The sequence below is a fragment of the Azolla caroliniana genome, unplaced genomic scaffold (assembly GCF_043228905.1).
Source record: "Azolla caroliniana isolate FFs.n. ecotype wild unplaced genomic scaffold, voAzoCaro1.0.p SCAF_8, whole genome shotgun sequence".
NCBI lineage: Eukaryota > Viridiplantae > Streptophyta > Polypodiopsida > Salviniales > Salviniaceae > Azolla > Azolla caroliniana.
This window is the reverse complement of record NW_028230443.1, coordinates 1,496,343-1,514,880: the sequence shown is the minus strand read 5'-3', so window position 1 is coordinate 1,514,880 and position 18,538 is coordinate 1,496,343. Positions and strand designations below refer to the sequence as shown.

At 38.6% G+C, this 18,538-nt stretch overlaps 2 protein-coding genes across 4 annotated transcripts; both read right to left on the bottom strand.

The window, feature by feature from the left end:
• Nucleotides 1-1,881: 1,881 nt before the first annotated feature.
• LOC147860696 (pre-mRNA-splicing factor ATP-dependent RNA helicase DEAH1-like) lies at nucleotides 1,882-5,846 on the bottom strand. Its single transcript, XM_087323290.1, has one exon. It carries the CDS (start codon nucleotides 5,813-5,815, stop codon nucleotides 2,579-2,581), a length of 3,237 nt encoding a protein of 1,078 aa, XP_087179416.1. The 5' UTR covers nucleotides 5,816-5,846; the 3' UTR covers nucleotides 1,882-2,578.
• A 9,415-nt stretch (nucleotides 5,847-15,261) lies between these two features.
• On the bottom strand, nucleotides 15,262-18,538 carry LOC147860695 (zinc finger BED domain-containing protein RICESLEEPER 3-like). 3 transcript variants are annotated; one of them, XM_087323948.1, is made up of 4 exons: nucleotides 18,112-18,538; nucleotides 17,635-17,679; nucleotides 15,976-17,464; nucleotides 15,262-15,855 (listed from the first exon to the last, which is right to left on the bottom strand). In XM_087323948.1, the coding sequence occupies exons 3-4, from the start codon at nucleotides 17,448-17,450 to the stop codon at nucleotides 15,270-15,272; spliced, it is 2,061 nt and encodes a 686-aa protein (XP_087180074.1). In that variant the 5' UTR covers nucleotides 17,451-17,464; nucleotides 17,635-17,679; nucleotides 18,112-18,538; the 3' UTR covers nucleotides 15,262-15,269. The 3 variants fall into 3 exon arrangements, with proteins under 3 accessions (XP_087180074.1, XP_087180072.1, XP_087180073.1); XM_087323946.1 differs by having other exon boundaries at nucleotides 17,635-17,672; XM_087323947.1 differs by lacking the exons at nucleotides 17,635-17,679; nucleotides 18,112-18,538 and having other exon boundaries at nucleotides 15,976-17,534.

Genomic DNA, 18,538 nt, shown 5'->3' with positions numbered 1-18,538 from the left:
CAAGTTCAGGTGTAGTTATATTACGTTCAGATGTGATTGTTGGCCCTATTGGGTGGTTGCCCTTCCATCGACTATCTATCGTTGGTGCTTGATTCATAGCACTTCCGTCAACTTGGGAAGATTCTCTTCTAGCAAGCATACATTTATTGCACTTCAATCATTGTAATTGTTGGGAATTCAACACGAGCCTATACTGTGCGGAGACCACCTAAAGCATGTTGTATATAAACATCTTGGAATAAAGATGCCTTGAGTTTTATTTGCACGAGAATAGGCTTTTACGCAATAACAACCATGCAATATAATGTACTACATTTCATTTTTGTCCACACAATTATCATATTTTGGGGTGTGACCTTGGTAGTGAGCATACATTGGTTTATGCTTCTTGTGTTTATATGTTGATCGAGGTTAAGTAATCAATAGATCAATAGAGGAGAAAGAAAAGAAAGAAAGATATATTAACGTCTTCTAAGACCAAATTTGGCCCATGTCACAATTGGAAATGGGATGTGTACCCAATCATTGAAAATAAAACTGGATAAAAGAGTTTTAGTGTGGTACAAAAGATGTTAAAATACTCCTTAATTCATGCCACTCTGCTAGATATTTAAACTCTACACCTACAATACTAACTCAATAGTTCCAACCACTACTTAATATCATTTTGTAGACCATATGGACATTGCAAAGACTCTGGCATCATATGTATGTCATGCAAATCATATATTACTATAACTATTTACCAAGTTGATTATGGCTAGCAAACATGTTTCTCCATTTGCATGTTTGCTCATGGAGGTGTTTAATTGTTGTATGATTAATCTAGGTTTTAATCTTGTTGTTTACAAAAATCACTTATCAAATAATTTTTGTATTGTGATGATTCTTTAACTAATAAGATAAAAATGGTTCCATTTTTAGCTTAGCAATGGAATTAGTGGCATTTATTAAATATGGGGACAACGATACACATACAAGTATATACAATATGACACATAAGAAGCACAGAACATAAACAAAAAGAAGAAACATAATTAGAATTAGAATTTTTATCATCCATAAAGAGGCCAATTTTGACCTATGGGACCAGAGTAGAGATAGAGAATAACATCAGCTCATTTCACACTTCAGGACAAAATTCAAGATTTCCCAATTGGCTAACCAGAATAACATCAGTTCATTTCACATTGAAGGACAAAATTCAAGATTTCTCTACCACCATCCCCATGAAATGACATAAATGCAAAGTCAAAAGAAGTAAATGGCATGATGGACCTTGTTTGAGAAATTTCACAAAAACATCAGGGGCAAAGCATCTTGTTTACACAAAGTAGCCATCTATTTTGAAATAAAGTAAAAGTAAGATATTAGGTGGGTGAACACACATGTCACCATATGCTTGCATCAAAATACTGGCATTTTCAGAAAAACATGACCACTAGTATCATTCTCACTAGTTTTCCATTCTAGTACTTTCCGTAGTTATGCTCAAAATAAAACAGTGAATCACTATTTATGTGTATGCAATTTCATATGGAGTGAGTTAAATTACAGATATAAAGGATATTTTTTTATTTTTTTAGAGGGGGGAGGATACCATTTGATTGATGTTGAAATACCTATATCCCGACGTCATCTCTTATCCGATTTTTTCTTCAGCTTCCATCTTAAATCATATTTACATGATGCCAACTCAACAAATACCACTTTGTTAACAACCTTACCTACCTACAATGCATATTTTATTATTAATTTCACTGCCAAGAATAGCCAGACATTAGATCGAAGATATGAAACCACCCCCGAAGTATTAAAAAGCAGTGCTGTAAGATGTGGAAAAGCATCGCCAAAGATGAGAAATGTTGCCAAGAGCAATAATTAATAAGGAAAATTGTCCGCAATTTAAACAGATTCAATTGTTGCTCCTCTTCATTGTTGACCCCATAAATTTATACACTGATAAATCATCTTTTTTGTTTCCTCAAGTATTGGAGATCCTGCCGAAAGTCCAAAACCATGGAAAAATTTTCATATGTAACGTAAGTATTTCGGCTATCAGAGCTCTATTTTTAATAACAGTTACATCAGGAATAAAGATGAAACAGTCAAGAGAGAAATTTCACCACATAAAATCATCTCTGCCTAAAAAGAATGTATCTGAGTTTGCTTTTGATTGCTCAATCTACAAAGTATTGGCAACTGGGAAGAAACAACATTTTCGTCATGGACCACCCAATTAGGACCTCTCTTTGCCTTTAGGTAATTTTTGAGATCGACAATCCTCTAAACATTGATTTTGAGTTTGGTTTTGACTGCCGCTCAATCCATGCATCCTATAAAATATTGGCAACCCAGGAGAGACAAACTTTTTGTCACAGACCACCCAGTTAAGACCTCTTTCCTTTGGCCTCTGAGATCGACCACCTTCCACAACTTGCAATTTGTAGTAATGTGGAGGGACTTATTTCCATTAGCTTGATCTCAATAACCTGAATCATATACTCATTGGTAGTGTAAAATACTCAATTTATGCATCCTACCAAGTATTGACAACCAGGGAGAAACAATATTTTAGTCACGAGCCATCCATTTGGGACCTCCCTTTTCCTTTAGGCAATTTCTGAGATCCACTATCCTCGACATCTTGTAATTTGTAATAATGTGGAGCTATTTCCACTAGCCAATCGGGCTTGATCTCAATAACCTGACGCATATACTCTTTGCTCGTGTACACTAACTCAAAATACACTATCCAGCGTGGGAACACCTGAGAAAGACCTGAGCTTGGGTGGATATGCACAGTTTGAGGATTCTTTATAGTGCGATATGAACCATTATTCTGTAGCTTTGCTGTGTGGTAGAAGAAACCAGATGTTATTGCCTTCTTGATCGCATCCAGATCATTGGGGCTACTGGAAGGCTCGATTTCCACTCGTTCAAGTAGCCCTGCTAGCTGATCCCTGATATCCCGTGCGCGTTTCATGCTTCTTACTTGGATATAGTTCTCATAGCACCATTGCGTTGAGTAGTTTGTCTCTTTCCAAGTATCATATACCTTAAGCAAAGCCATCTGATCACCTACATTACCAGTGTGGAAATTCATTCTTGCGTTATCTGCATGTACTTGTTTATCCTTAGGGCGGTAAAAGATGGAATTCCCAACTGAGAGCATTGCAGATATAGACACTATCTCTTCTGAACACTTGAACTTTTCAGATGCAACTATCATCTTAGAAAGCATGGGATCCAAAGGAAACTCTGCCATTCGACGTCCCAGTTTTGTTAGCTCCCCTCGATCATTAAGGGCACCTAATGCATACAATTGTTCCAGTGCCCGAAGCAATGTTTCTGAAGGCGGTGGATCCAGAAAATCGAAATTAGCAAGGTCGTTGATGCCTAGGCTCTTGAGCATCAACACAACGTTTCCTAAGTTTGTCCTCTGTATTTCAGGGACAGTGTTATCCTCCATCTCATGTTGAAAAGACCACGCAGTATACAACCTGAAACACTTACCAGGTGATGTCCTTCCAGCTCTACCAGCTCTTTGTTGAGCTGCGGCTTTTGAAATGGGAGTTACTATCAATGATTCCATACCTGTTCTCGGGTTGTAAGACTTCTGTTTACAAAATCCTGGATCTATCACATACTTTATACCATCAATAGTGAGAGATGTTTCGGCGATATTTGTGGCAAGAACTACTTTCCGTGCACCCTCCGGAGTTTCTTCAAAAATCTTAGCTTGCATGTCTGATGGCAAATTTGCATAAATTGGGCATATGATCATCTCAGCAATTTTTGTCCCTAATCCTCTTGTTCGGAGCTTTAGAATCTCCTCAGCAGCCTCTATTTCTTCTTGCCCAGTGCAAAACACCAATACATCACCCGGTGGTTGTGTAACATGAATCTGTAAGACCGTGACTATGGCCGCTTCTAAGTAATCTGCCTCTGGAGCTTTTGTATACATGATATCGACAGGATATCTCCTTCCAGGAATGTTAAAAATGGGGGCGCTATCGAAATAATCAGAGAATTTGTTCGCATCTAGAGTAGCACTTGATATAAGAAGCTTGATATCAGGGCGAAAACGGGTGATATCCTTGACAAGACCAAATAAAACATCAGTAGAAAGAGTTCTTTCATGAGCTTCATCCACCATCATAACACTATAACTTGCCAGATCTGGCTCGCCCAAGAACTCCCGAAGAAGCATTCCATCAGTCATATACTTCAAGATCGTCTTCTCAGAGGTACAATCCTCGAACCTTATAGAATATCCTACCTCGTGACCAAGCTTTACTCCCATTTCCTGAGAAACACGTGCCGCTACACTCATCGCTGCAACTCTTCTCGGTTGAGTACAACCAACCTTTCCTTTCTTAGTGTACCCAGCCTCATGAAGATACTGAGGGATTTGAGTTGTCTTTCCTGATCCTGTTTCACCAACAATTACAAGAACCTGATGATTCTCAATGGCATTCAGTAACTCTTCTCTGTAAGGGAATATAGGAAGAAGCTTCCTGTCCTCTTGTAATTGCATCAACGCCGACCTCGCTGCTGATTTTTCCTTTGCTTCTTCTTTTTCCTCCATGTCCATACCTTCTTCATACCTCTGTCCTTCCAGAAGGTCGGCCTTAATAAACTCTATCTGGTCTTCGAATACATATTCATAATCACTCTGTTGTTTTTTCTTGTTTGAGGCACCGAACTTCAGCGATGCTTTTCCTATCTGATGCTCCTCCCAAGCTTCTTGCTCAGCAAAAGGATTAAGTTTTTCTTCTTCACCGTCTGGATCTCTATACCTCTCTAACGCCACAGCAAATCTCTGATCTTGTTTCACACCTCCTTCCTTATCATAAGCCTCAGGCATCCTATACTCCACAATATTATCAATATCTTTTGCTCTTTGCTTAGCTAATTCATAAACAGTTCTCTTGTATCTCATTTCTTCCTTCTCTTTCACAGTGAGGTTCACACCTTCGAAGAGGTATTGTTCATCTTCAATAGCATCCTTTAGCTCATCAAGCTTTTTCTGCTCTCTAGATTTCAAATAGACTTGTCTACTAACCTCTCTTAATGTCGGAAGAAGATCCTTTCTCTCCTCAGCTTCAGCTCTTCGTTTCGCTTCTTCTTCTTGCCTTAAGCTCATCTTAGGTTCCATCACTCTCTTCGTCGAAGCTTCATCTTTCTCTCTCAGTCTCTTTTCAAGCTCTTCTCTCTCTCTCTGATCTTCAACTCTCTGTCTCTCTCTCTCTGCTTCTTCATCACTGCTTCCTTCATCAGAGGATTTCTGAGCTTTCTTCCCTCGCGATGATAAGAGAAACTGTTCGCCGTCCCCTTCATCTTCGTCCATATCCAAATCTCGAGCTCGCTTTCGAATACGTTTCTGAGACTTCTTCGCGATCTGAGTTTCAATGGAAGCAAGCCTTCCATGAAATCTGCCATCCTTTTCTATTTGATCATTATCTTTCTCTTCTTCTTCTTGTTCTTCTTCTTCTTCATCATCATCTGCGTCCAGAATCTGGTACTGTTTCTGCTTCCTGACGAGCTCCGCAGCATCTCGTTCAGCCTGTTTGTAGACGTTCGGTGCAGAAGAAGATTTCCGAGGAATCTTCCGGAACAGGTCATCTGCGAATCGCTGGGTGTCGGAGGAGGAAGGCAATCCGTAGTCGAGGAGGTGGGAGACAATCTGCGAGGGAGAAGAAGCTTTCCTGGCGATGCCGAGCATGAAGGAGACGAGGTGGGACTGGGAGTATCCGAGCAGGGAGTAGAGGTTGTCAGAGATCCATTCGCGGAGCTTCTTGTCGTCGGCCATGGCGGCGACCTGCGCGTCGACAGAGCGTCGGTGCAGGCACGAAAGGAAGGGATGCGAAACCCTAATGGAAACCCTAATGGCGGCACTCTCTGTTCAGTCGTACTTTTCCTTTATTTCGCGAGGCTACCCCTACCGTTCTCAGAAGGCGGTTTCCTGAAATTCCGACAGGCTACCCCTCCATTTCTTCTTCTTAATACATACATGATATGTATCTCCCCTCCTACCCCCCTAAAGTCCACAAGAGCAAAACGACCACAAGAGCCGGTCAATGTCCACAGAACCGATGCCGGCCAGCGTCCCATGCCACGCCCACATTGTCCTGCCCGGGATCCCAGCCCATAACTTAACAAGGTACTACTCTCATTTGGAAACCGGACAAAAGAAAACACTTGATCGAAAATCTTTGTTGTCCAAACGTTGCTTCAACACGTGTGTTGGTTCGTCGATCTGATATGCAGACACGGCGATGCAACTTGTGGTAAGTGCTAGCTAGCAGGATTTGAAACCGCAATGTTATTGTTGGTAGCCTAATAGTTGTCACATTGTCCTGGGAGACGTCCATCATGGCCAAGTCCCATGCCACACCCACATTGTTTTGCCCAGGATCCCATCCAATAACTTAAGAAGGTAAGCTCATTTGGAAACCAAACACAAAAGAAAACACTTGATCGGAAAACTTTGTTGTCCAACCCCCTCCCCTCAAATGCTCCTTCGAGACACGTGGGTGGGTTCGTCAATCTGATATGTAGACATGGCAATGCAACTTGTGGAAAGTGCTAACTTATGGGTCCCAAAGATATACTAGGAAAAGAGATTTGAAACCGCAACATTATTATTAGAGATATGTACTAATGTAAGCAAAGGACAAGGATAAACGATAGATCTAGAGAGAGAGGAAAGAGAGAAAGAAGGGTGTCGATCCACCCGACCACCCCCGAGCGAAGGGATCGAGACGGACTCGAGCCTCGATCGGCGTCCCATACCACCGCCGTGGCGTCGAGTCATACCTGGTGCTAGCGTGCTTGCTACAAGAGTTGACCCACCACAAGAACAGAGGCTCGACGTAGTCAAAAGATGATGAAATGAGGGTAGTTAGGCCTCTTATTTATAGCGATACCCAAGGCCCCCAGACAAGTTCACACTTGGCCTAATGGGTTGTCTCAATCTCGATAAAAGTAATCATCCCCTTCTTTACACTCTCGTTTAACCCTCACACTTATCCACGTGTATAGAATACTATGGTAAATTCTCACCACGGGATATTATATGGTCATGCCCGTAACATACTCCCCCTCTTTAAAACACTGCACTATTGCAATGGAAAGTTAGGGAAGTTAGTTCTGAGAGAATTTTCGCGTTCCCATGTGGCATCTTTTATTGATTTATCCATCCATTTTATTTTAAATTCTCGGATTTCTTTAGTACGCAATTGTTTTGCTTTAACATCGAGAATTCTTTCTGGTACATGTGGTTTAGAAGATAATTCTTCAGAAGTAACCAGAGTTTCAATTGTAACTGTATTGTCGCCAGAACCTAGAAGTTCTTTTAGACGACTCACATGAAAAACTGGATGAATTTCAACACCATCGGGAAGAGCGAGACGATAGGTTGATGACCCAATGCGTTTGAGAACTGTAAAAGGTCCACAAAACCGTGGGGCTAACTTAGCGCACTTACCCTTAGACAATGTCTTAGAATTGTGAGGTACACATAAAAATACCGTCTGTCCAGGGTTGAATACATGAGGTTGCCTATGATGATCGGCATAAAAACGCGCTCTATCTTGAGCTGTTTTTATATTATCTCGTGCAATATGCAACATATCTTGCATATCCCGAAGAAAGTTTTGCGTACTTCGCAACTCATCATGATGTATATTAACATCAATCAGGGCTCGTGGTTGAAAACCATACATCAACATAAAAGGACTATATCCCCTCGACGTATGCTTGGAGCTATTATAAGCAAACTCCAAATTTGGGAGATAACGTTCCCATTTGGTTGGTTTTGCACCAATGTATGCTCGAAGCATGTCCTCAATAATTTGATTTACTCGTTCTGTCTGTCCATCGGATTGAGGATGATCCGTGGAGCTCATGCTCAATGTAGTTTCTAACTTCTTGAAGACTTGCGTCTAGAAGTCACTAGTAAACTTTGGATCTCGATCACTCACAATATCCATCGGTAACCCATAAAAACAAAATAACTCGTCAACGATTTGGTAAGTCAATTTAGGAGCTATTACCGTGGTTTTAGTAGCAATAAATCTGGCAATTTTTGTTAATCTATCAACCACAACCAATATGACATCATGACCTTTTTGGGTGTGAGGAAGGTTAACAATAAAATCCATGGATATACTTTCCCATTTATTATTGGGAATGTCCAAGGGATGTAAAAGTCCTACGGCTTTAAGTCGCTCGGCATTATTAACCTGACATTGGTGACATTTAGTCACATAACTATGTATGTCAGGGCGCATCTTAGGCCAATAGAATTGAGTGGAGATTAGAACGACTGTACGATGTATTCCAGGGTGCCCTGCTGAGGGTGCATCATGGCATTCAAAAAGAATTCTCTTTTTGACCTCAGGCAAATCTGGAACACAAACCTTCCCATTACGGTAGAGCAAATTGTTAGCAATGTGGAAGTATTCCTTCGAGGATGTGGTGGTGTCTATTCCAAACTCAACTCTTGCCCAATATTTTGCAAAATAGTTGTCATCAGGATACTTTCCTCGAAGGTGATCATAAAGATCTGATGTTATTTCAGTGAAGCTAAGCATGTTAACTTCACGGATGCGACTTAGGGCATCAACAACAGTGTTCATGGAACCTTTACGATATCGTATGGAAAAATCAAAGTCCTGGATGAGATCAACCCATCGTGCCTTACGACCTTTTAGGTCTTGTTGGTCACAAAAATATTTCAAGGACTCGTGGTCCGTAGTTACCACAAAGCGATTGCCATAAAGATAATGGTGTCATGTTTTGAGCGCATGTATAACTGCAAATAACTCCTTTTCTTGAACGGTATACCGACATTGAGCAAAATCAAGTTTCTTACTCTCGAATGCTATTGGTTTACCATCTTGATATAAGACAACACTTATAGCATAATCGCTTGCATCGGTTTCAACCTCAAAAGGTTTTGAAGGATCAGGTAAAAGAAGTGAAGGAGCCTTGCACACCAAGTCCTTTAGTTGTTTAAAGGAGAGGTCTAGTGTAGCATTCCAGACAATAGGTTTTGTAGACTTACGCGTTTGACCTTTTAGAAGATCGGTAAACGGCGTTGTCAATTGGGAGTAATTACGAAGGGATTTTCGCAAAAACCCGACAAAACCAAGGAATGATCGAACTTCTCGAATATTCCGAAGAGTGGGCCAAAGCTTGATTTTCTCAATGCGAGAAGGATCAATTTCAACTCCTCGTTCGGTTATGAGATGTCCAAGATAAGTAATTGATTTCTTGAAGAACTCACATTTTGAGATCTTCGCATAAAATTGTTTGTCACGCAATGTTTGTAAAACAAAGCGGACATGTTTAGCATGTTCTTGTAATGTACGACTATAAACTAAAATATCATCCAAGAAAATAACGACAAATTTTCCAAGTTGTTCTCGGAAAATGTCATTCATTTCTTGTTAAAATGTAGCCGAAGCATTGGTCAAACCAAAAGGCATAACCAAAAACTCATAATGGCCATAGCGCGTACGAAATGCCATTTTAGGAACATTGTCCTCACTTATACGAATTTGATGGTAGCCAGTATGGAGATCAAGTTTCGTAAAATACCGAGCTCCTTGGAAACGGTCAATTAGATCATCAGCCCGGGGCAATGGATACGAATTCTTGATCGTCACTTTATTCAAGCGTCGGTAATTAATACACATACGCCATGTGCCCTCTTTCTTTTTAACCCAAAGAACTGGTGCACCCCATGGAGATTTACTATAACGTATATAACCCATTCATAAATAGTCCTTGAGTTGCTTAGATACCTCATCCTCTTCGGATCAACTTAAGCGATAAGGAGGTATACTTATTGGTGCAACGCCAAGTACAATATCTATACAATGGTCTATATTACGTTTAGGAGGTAACCCATCTAGTAGTTCACTCGAAAAAACATCACGAAAATCATTTAAGATTTTATCAAGTTGTTGTTCAAAATATGTTAATTGAACCGATACATTATCGATATTGTAAACGTGAATGTCTGGATCAAGTACACAATAAAATAGAGTTGAACAAGACAACTCGGATATTGATGGAGAGGAAACAATTGAGAGGGATTGTTTTTTTACACTTTGAATAAAATGAGTACAATCGTTCAGTACAAATGTTATTGAATGATGAACCCAATCAATAGATAAAGAAGAGTTTTTATTATAGAACCAGGGATAATCTAGTATTACATCAGTGGTACAAAGATTCATTACATGGAAGTCTACTTCCTCTATATAAGTATCAATAGAAATTCCTAATGAATGAATCGCCCTATTGATGTATTGTGCTCTTCCATCAACCAAGTGCATCGTATAGGTGTGATCACTTATGGTGGGTTAGATTCCCCATATCTAAACCAAACGATCATTCACAAAGTTGTGTGAGCTTCCCGAATCAAACAAAAATTGTACGGGAGATCCATTGATATACCCGTTTGCACGTAGTAAATCATTGGGACCCAATACATAGTGAGGGAAAGAACATTGACAATTACTTAAATGATGTGTATAGACCTGAAGGACATTAGGAATTTGACCTTTATGGTCTGCAACTTTTGCTTTGTTGTCGTGCTCTTTCCGTTGGAGCTTTCGACATTGTTCTTTTGTATGACCCTTCTTTTTGCAGAATACGCAAAAAGGATGTTGTCGCTTACAATCGCAATCCATGAATTCGTTGGGTGTCTTGCGTTTCCCAGCGAATTGCGACTGCTTAATCCCGGGCGCTTCGTTGGGTTTGTTGTGGTCCTTCTTCAAAGTGCGTTGATAGTGAAGAACTATTTCAACGGCCTCTTTGAAGGATTTTGGATCCTTATCGTGCACTATCCAGTGATAGTCCGAATTGGGGATGCCATTGACAAAACAAGCTATTAACTAGTTGTCCCCTTCTAGACCCGATTTTTTTATTTGGGTTCTAGCATGGTGAACATAGTCTTCTAGCGAGGAAAACTTCCTACTAGAGAGGTTCATTAAAGCATGTGCTGCCTCGGTTCGAGAGGGAGGTTGTAGAAATTGGCCCTTGAAAACTGTAACAAAATTTGTCCAGGTATCGGACAATTTTCGCAAAGTTCGGAGCCCACGCCACCAGGCGGCGGCCTTACCCCCTAGTTCTCAGCCGACATATGCAATCTTCATACTATTTGGCGTGGGATAGAGCTCAAAATGAGACTCCCATCGGCCCAGCCACGTGCAGATTGCTTCTTCGGTTCTTTCCTTTTGTTCTCCCATAAATGGCTTAACGACAAACGATGGTTCACCCTGTCGTTCATTAGGTCTATTAGTCTCACGTTGTAAACTAATGACACGTGCCTCGAGAGCACTTTGAGATTGCCGAAGTTCGGCCATCTGTTGAGCGATGAAACTAAGGTATTGGGTTATTTGTGAAAAATACATCTCAATGGACATTTGTCCTTGAGGATTTCCTTGAGTTCCTTCCGCTTGAACGGATGACATCGGGTCATTATTTTGAGCCATTGAATGGTTATTTCTAGCAAAGAAATAGGATAAGGTCAGACAAATAGTCATAACATCATGTCATGATGTAAACATATCATGGGCAAACATTAATCGATATCATGATCTCACGTCAATACCCCTCTAGACGTATGAGATGAGGTTCAAGATCGGGTTACTATGGTAACAGAAAAGTGTTTTAAAAACCATGGGGGTGACAAATAAATGTCTTTCTCTGATCTCGATTTTTTTCATGGCGGCTCCCCGAGGCTCAACCATGTATGTTCGCGTCATGAATAGTTTATACACGAAAAAAATGTTAACAATAAACTATGTTCGATGCCCACATATGTGGTTTTGGCTCTTTAAGTCCTATTACAAGGACCCCAAAGTGCACTTAGAACTCAAGTCTAAACATGTGTTATAGTCATATATATCAACAATGTTGTATGGTCTTGGCTATATTTGAACTCGAGACCTCGAGAACAAATACATTAAACACTTAAGCTAACCAATTAGGTTGCTCTTTTTTAACGTTTAATGTTTCATACGTATAAGAGATATGCAAGGCATTTTCCCATATATGTTTTTTTAAAAGATATATGTCAAGAGTCCTTATTTCCCCCTCATTTAACACAAACTTTGTTGGTACGTTACCTAACCTCAAGTCTCGTAATTACGATGGCATACACCAAAGTGCAACCTAATGGTCAAGCCAAATGAGCCCTCTTTTCGTAGTAGGCCCATCACATGGTTACGTCATTATGAATGTGTTTCGTAAGAATGATCTCATGGTGGCATCGTATCCATGTAATGAGGGAGGGATGTTGGATATGTGTGTCATAGGCGCGACCTCACATGAAGTGAGTTAAGCCCTACGTACTCAACACCATTGTGACTATGATTGTTTCATTACGTAACGAAATATCGAAGTGACCAACGAGGATGTCAACAAAAACTTGTTGAAAAAGGGATGGTGAAAACGCCATCCTCACAAAAATGTGAGGACGACCACCAAGATCCTTTTCCCGACAAGGACAACATTTGATAGAAATCACGTATTATCAAATATACACATATCTTTACTTATCACATATATACGATCAAATACGGATACACGTGACCTCATATGCGTACATTAAAAAAATCGTTACATCAAATAGCCAGAAATGATGTAATCGAGATACGTAATCGAGGCATATACCCTCTACGCACACGAAACATCCAAAAATAAGGGTTCATCGTGATACGCAATTGAGGTATTGACATCTTACGCATACGAGACCAAACGCATATCATTTACAACGAAATCGAGGTATTGACCTCGTACGCATATGTAACATATATATGTGAGTGTAATATGCAATTGAGGTATTAACCTCGTGCGCATACGACATTAGTCACATATTCAATATATGTCAAATGAGGTATTGACCTCATACACATATGTAAACGTTTTATAGAACCAATTAATTACCACTACAACATCATTGAATTAATGAAAAAAATTACATATAGACTATATACATGATTAGTTGGGAGAAGAAAAAATAGAAAAAAGAAGAAGCAAAGAGTTACCGAAGTTCTTTGTTGATCGTTTTCTGGATCAAGGCCGACCGACCGCACATTGATCGATCACCATCAATCAAGAACACCAAAGACAACAAAAGAAACATTAGAACATGAGCTCGAATACCAACTATTAGAGATATGTACTAATGTAAGCAAAGGATAACGATAAATGATAGATCTAGATAGAGAGGAAAGAGAGAAAGAAGGGTGTCGATCCACCCGACCACCCTCGAGCGAAGGGATCAAGACGGACTCGAGCCTCGATCGGCGTCCCATACCACCATCGTGGCGTCGAGTCGTACCTGGTGTTGGCATGCTCGCTACAAGAGTTGACCCACCACAAGAACAGAGTCTCGACGTAGTCAAAAGATGATGAAATGAGGGTAGCTAGGCCTCTTATTTATAGTGATACCCAAGGCCCCCAGGCAAGTTCACACTTGGCCTAATGGGTTGTCTCAATCCCGAGGATTAAAAGTAATCATCCCCTTCTTTACACTCTTGTTTAACCCTCACACTTATCCACGTGTATAGAATACTATAGTAAATTCTCACCACGGGATATTATATGGCATGCCCATAACAGTTATTGTTCATAGCGTAATAGCTTCCCACTAGGGCAAGTAAATTGAAAAAGACTTTTTTTCAAAATAAATACCCCATATTTTAGCAATATTCACACTCCCATTGATCGTATTGGTCTCTTATTCATATTAATAATATATTTGCATATGTCTATCTAATTACCCTAATTTTTCATTTGAAAGGTTCTCTTTGTTTTCCGAGATCCTCAAAATACTCTACATTTGTCTCAAAAAAGAGAGAATTGAAATTCGGTCCATGGGTTAATAGAAGTATACATTCCATATGTATTCTTCAAACACAATTTGATGGATGCTCAAGAAAGAGATGTTTGGCAATAAATGACATAAATGCACAATAATTAAGCATATGTTAATGCTAATTAAATCCATATTTCTCTTGTCTTGATTAAACATAGATCAATACTTATCCTCCTTTTCACGCAATCACACTCCATCCTTATTATTCCCTACACCTTTCGTGCCGAATAATGCATCTCTGTTTCCAATTCATGGCTCATGCCATTCTTCAATCATAAACTTCCATGAGTAAATCCCCACGAGTTCTAACATCTTTTTTGCTTCCTTATACCCAACATTGGTGTGATCGCGAGTCTTATGTTCCTACTTTATCTTTTCTCTTTTGTAGCTTAATTACTTCTTCTATTTCCCAAAAACAATGACCTTTAAAGGGACAATTCCAATTGTCTAGTTTTACTATGTGTTACATAATATAATTAGCTATCATGAAGACATAGAAAACAACATAAGCAAACTAAGCATAAATTGGAAAAAAAATATAGAGAGTCAAGTTCATTCTCCAATTATCTAGTTTATACTTCATTTCCTAACTATATTAATTGACTTCATTTCCAAGTATAGATATTCATGCCCAAATAGGATACAAAAATTTATTTTACTAACTCCACCAAATTGCAAATGAAAACTTTAAAATAACTACTTTATGGCTAGTTAACAACACTTCATGCAACTTTTTAATATAAGTATTATGTGTAGCAACGATAAACAAGATGCCCAATCTAGCAAGTCCTATGTAGCTAAATTTAGAGAGAATTTAGATAATGATCAATCATTGGGACCTTTTGAGGTATGGACTCCATATGTCATATCACGTTCTAGTGTTTTAGATCATTGTAGGGACTCGGGTGGAAAGAGTAAGGGAATTATTAAGAAAAACTATATAAAAATATTGCCAAAACCAATATCATTTTTCCCTCTATGGAGGGAATTTCAATACGATGATTGAATTGAAGGGGTGAGAGCTAAAATGTTAAAAATGTCAAGGTTTTTGTGCAAAAGAACACGAAGACAATAGCGCAGAAAACTAGTACTCTCTATATTATATTGAAGGGTTGCTCAATGCTCATCATATTAGTATCATGATGTTGGAGGAAAAAGTCAACATAGAAACAAACATTTGTCAATCATTTGAGCCCATATTGGTAGCTAAAAGAGGAGAAAACATGCACAACTTATTAAAAAATATTGGGGGAAAGGGGTTAGAAACTGATAATGATTCAATTTACCTCAAATCGGTTTGGGAAACCCAAACCAAACTTTGAAATTATTTAAGCCGAAAGAGTTTAAATTGAAAGACATGAGTAATTTAAGTTTGTGCTCTTGTTTCACTTAACATATAGTCCACTACATCATCCTCCATGGCAATATCTTCCATATCTACATCTAAATTTTGATATGCTTCATTGAAGTCTTTAGGTAGTGAAATGTTAGCTTGATGAAGGACATCCATCCAAGATCTAATGTACATTTTTGCCTTGAAAGTGCATGAGCGCAATCGAACTCCTTCTTGAAAGTTCTCATTTGCTTCAAAGTTAGCCTCTTCCAAACGCATAGATGAAGCTGGTAAAGCTAGATAGTCACAAGCCATCTTGTACATTCGAGGTAACGCAAACCTATTGTTAAACCACCATTGAAGTGGATCTGTATCAATCTTTGCTTGAGGAAATTTCATAAAATGTTCAATTTCTGATATGGAAGAAGATGTTGATTCGTGACAATTCTCATTGACGCCCAACATTTCCCAAAAATCAACATGTTCTATATGCTTTCCTTGAGATGTTTCATCAATTGTAGCGCTCACACAATCATCTATATGATAATTTGTATCCAATATGTTTTGAACCAATTCAATGTCCAAGTTTCTCTCAATTGTGTTATTATGTGTTGGAACTCTATCAAAATCAAAATGGAAGGCATTATGCATGCAAAAACATATATAATAAAAAGGGAAGAATATCAATAGAACTCTAAAAGTGAGAAAAAACACAAAAATATATTAAAGAGCAACATACCTTGGATCAAGAAACATTGCAATTTGAGATGGTAGGGACTTCAAAGTTTCTTGGTATTTGACCAAATATTGTAAACATTTCCCACTTGCTTCTTGTTGCACTTGAAGGGTGGCCTTAGCTGAGGCTGACTCAATTGATTCCACATCCATTCCCAAGTATTTGTTACAATGTGTTAATAAACCATTGAATGCAAGGGTAGCTATTGAGAGGGTGTGGTGCTTTGGCCCACTTAAATAATTATATATTCTAGTGGGCAAAAGTAACCATTGTTCCATAGCTTGTATGTGATTCCAATCCTCTATGGTAAGCAAACCATCAACAAATTCCTCAACAATAGCAGAGTCGGTTATGGTGCAGTTCAAGACATCTCGTAGTTTTATTGCTTCTTGGTACATCATTAAGGTGGATTTCCATTCGGTAATGACATCAACACGAGGTGGCTCTTGTTCGCATTGCTCATATATTGATCTAGAATATTTTCTAAATATAGCTCTACAAACTTTACTAGAACGTATAAATACCAAGGTAGATCTTAACTTCGTAGTAGAAGGTGAGATGACCTCTAATGCGGACTTAACACCAAGTTGAAATGTATGAACCATACATCTTAACATATGAGATAAAGGCAAAATGTCAATTCCATGCAAATCGAAGAGCAATCTACCCAACTCCTTTGAAGCCACATGGGCATCACTAGCACCATCAGATGTTGTACAAAAAAGACGAGAAGAAATGCCAAATGATTTTAAACGCGTAAATAAAGCTTGACCGTAATGTTTCCCTACTCCATCACCAGGAAATACATTTAAAAAGTCAAAGAGCATAGACATTGGCTTAGCTAACTCTATACAAACCCAATGTAAAGTCATTGGATAAAATCCTTTTGAATTGCTACTATTTGACCACCCATCAAATGTTATGGCAAAGCGAGATTCTTGTCTAGACAAAAACCTAATCATTGTTTGGCGAAGAACGACATACATGTGTAATAATGATTGTTTCCATGTATAAATTGGCGTAAGTTCATAACTTGGCAAGACATCATGGATGAATGGTTTGAAACCTAAGGACTTATCGTGCACATGGGGTAAGATGTCTGGGATTATGTATTTTGCAATAGAGCTATCACTTTTTTTGTCTAATGTGCGAGATGAGAACAACTTAGATGTGTCTCGAGGAGGTCGGGTCATAATATTAGAATAGTGCGGTTGAGATGTGCTATGAATACAATGTTTATCTGATAAATGTTTAGCAATTGTGCCTGTGGATGTGCTACTTGACCATGTAATATTACAATATGAGCATCGGCGACGAGACACACCTTTCTCCATGATAGAGATGATGTGTTGCTCGGTCCATGAAGTTCGTTGTCTCTTTTTGGGTTGAGCTTTAGATGCGCTTTTCGTAGAAGTTGATGCCATTGAATTGGGTGAGGATATGGGGCTAGGTATATGGACTTCTATGCTTGACTCCATGTTATATGATATTTCTGTATTGCAAAAGATGAATTCAATATAAATGGCAAATTCCCAATTCTAATCAAAACAATTTAGGAAAAACACATGTATTCATACCTTCTAACTATCATCTCTTGGCATGACTTCTTTTAGAGCATGCATTCTAATCAAAACAATTTAGGAAAAGCACATGTATTCATACCTTTTAACTATCATCTCTTGGCATGACTTCTTTTAGACCTGCATGCTGCAAAAACGGTGAGATAAGAGAGGTTCTTAGGTTTATGATATATTTGAATAGAGTGAACTTGATTAGTAATGTTGCTTAATGAGTAGTCACCCAATTAGCTCAATGCCAGATTGGTTGGGTATATGTATTCAATTGCCATGCCATTAATTAACCAAAAACACATACATCCCATTAATTAACTCATAACAATCAATTAATTTATGAATTATCCCATTAATTTACTTTACGAGAAATAAAAAGCTCAATGAGGATGTATAGATGAATTAAAGCTTACTTAGAAGTAATAATATCATTAATTAAATTGTAATTACATCTAATGATTTCATTACATTTGAAGTAAGCTCAAGAAAGTAGTCAAGCAACAAGATCTTATCAACATGTAAACAATAACAAAGATTATTCAAAACAACACAACATTTGAGTTCTCACCAAGCTTCAACAAGTTGAACCCATAGGCGAGGAAGCCTTCAATTATATCATCAAACCTTGAAGAAATATATAGGATTGGGGACATTGTATTGAGGGGAAATTCGTAAATTTGATTTTCAATAAAAACTTGAAAACTAGAAAACAACTTACGACTTATATTTCTAACAATAAAAAATTAAGAAAAATAATAAAATCAACATTAAGGAAATACGTCAATTTATAAAGTCAGATGACCCTCCAAGCCATTTAAGCCACGGTTTTAGACTTGATGAGCCGTAAACCGTCAAACAAAATACACTTTCAAACCAAAGGAACCTCAAGTGTTAACCCCCACCACTCCCCAAGTCAAACCGAACCCAAATAAAACTATATGTCTATTACACCATAATTTTAACAATTGTTTCATGGTTCGGTTTTAGTTGCAACA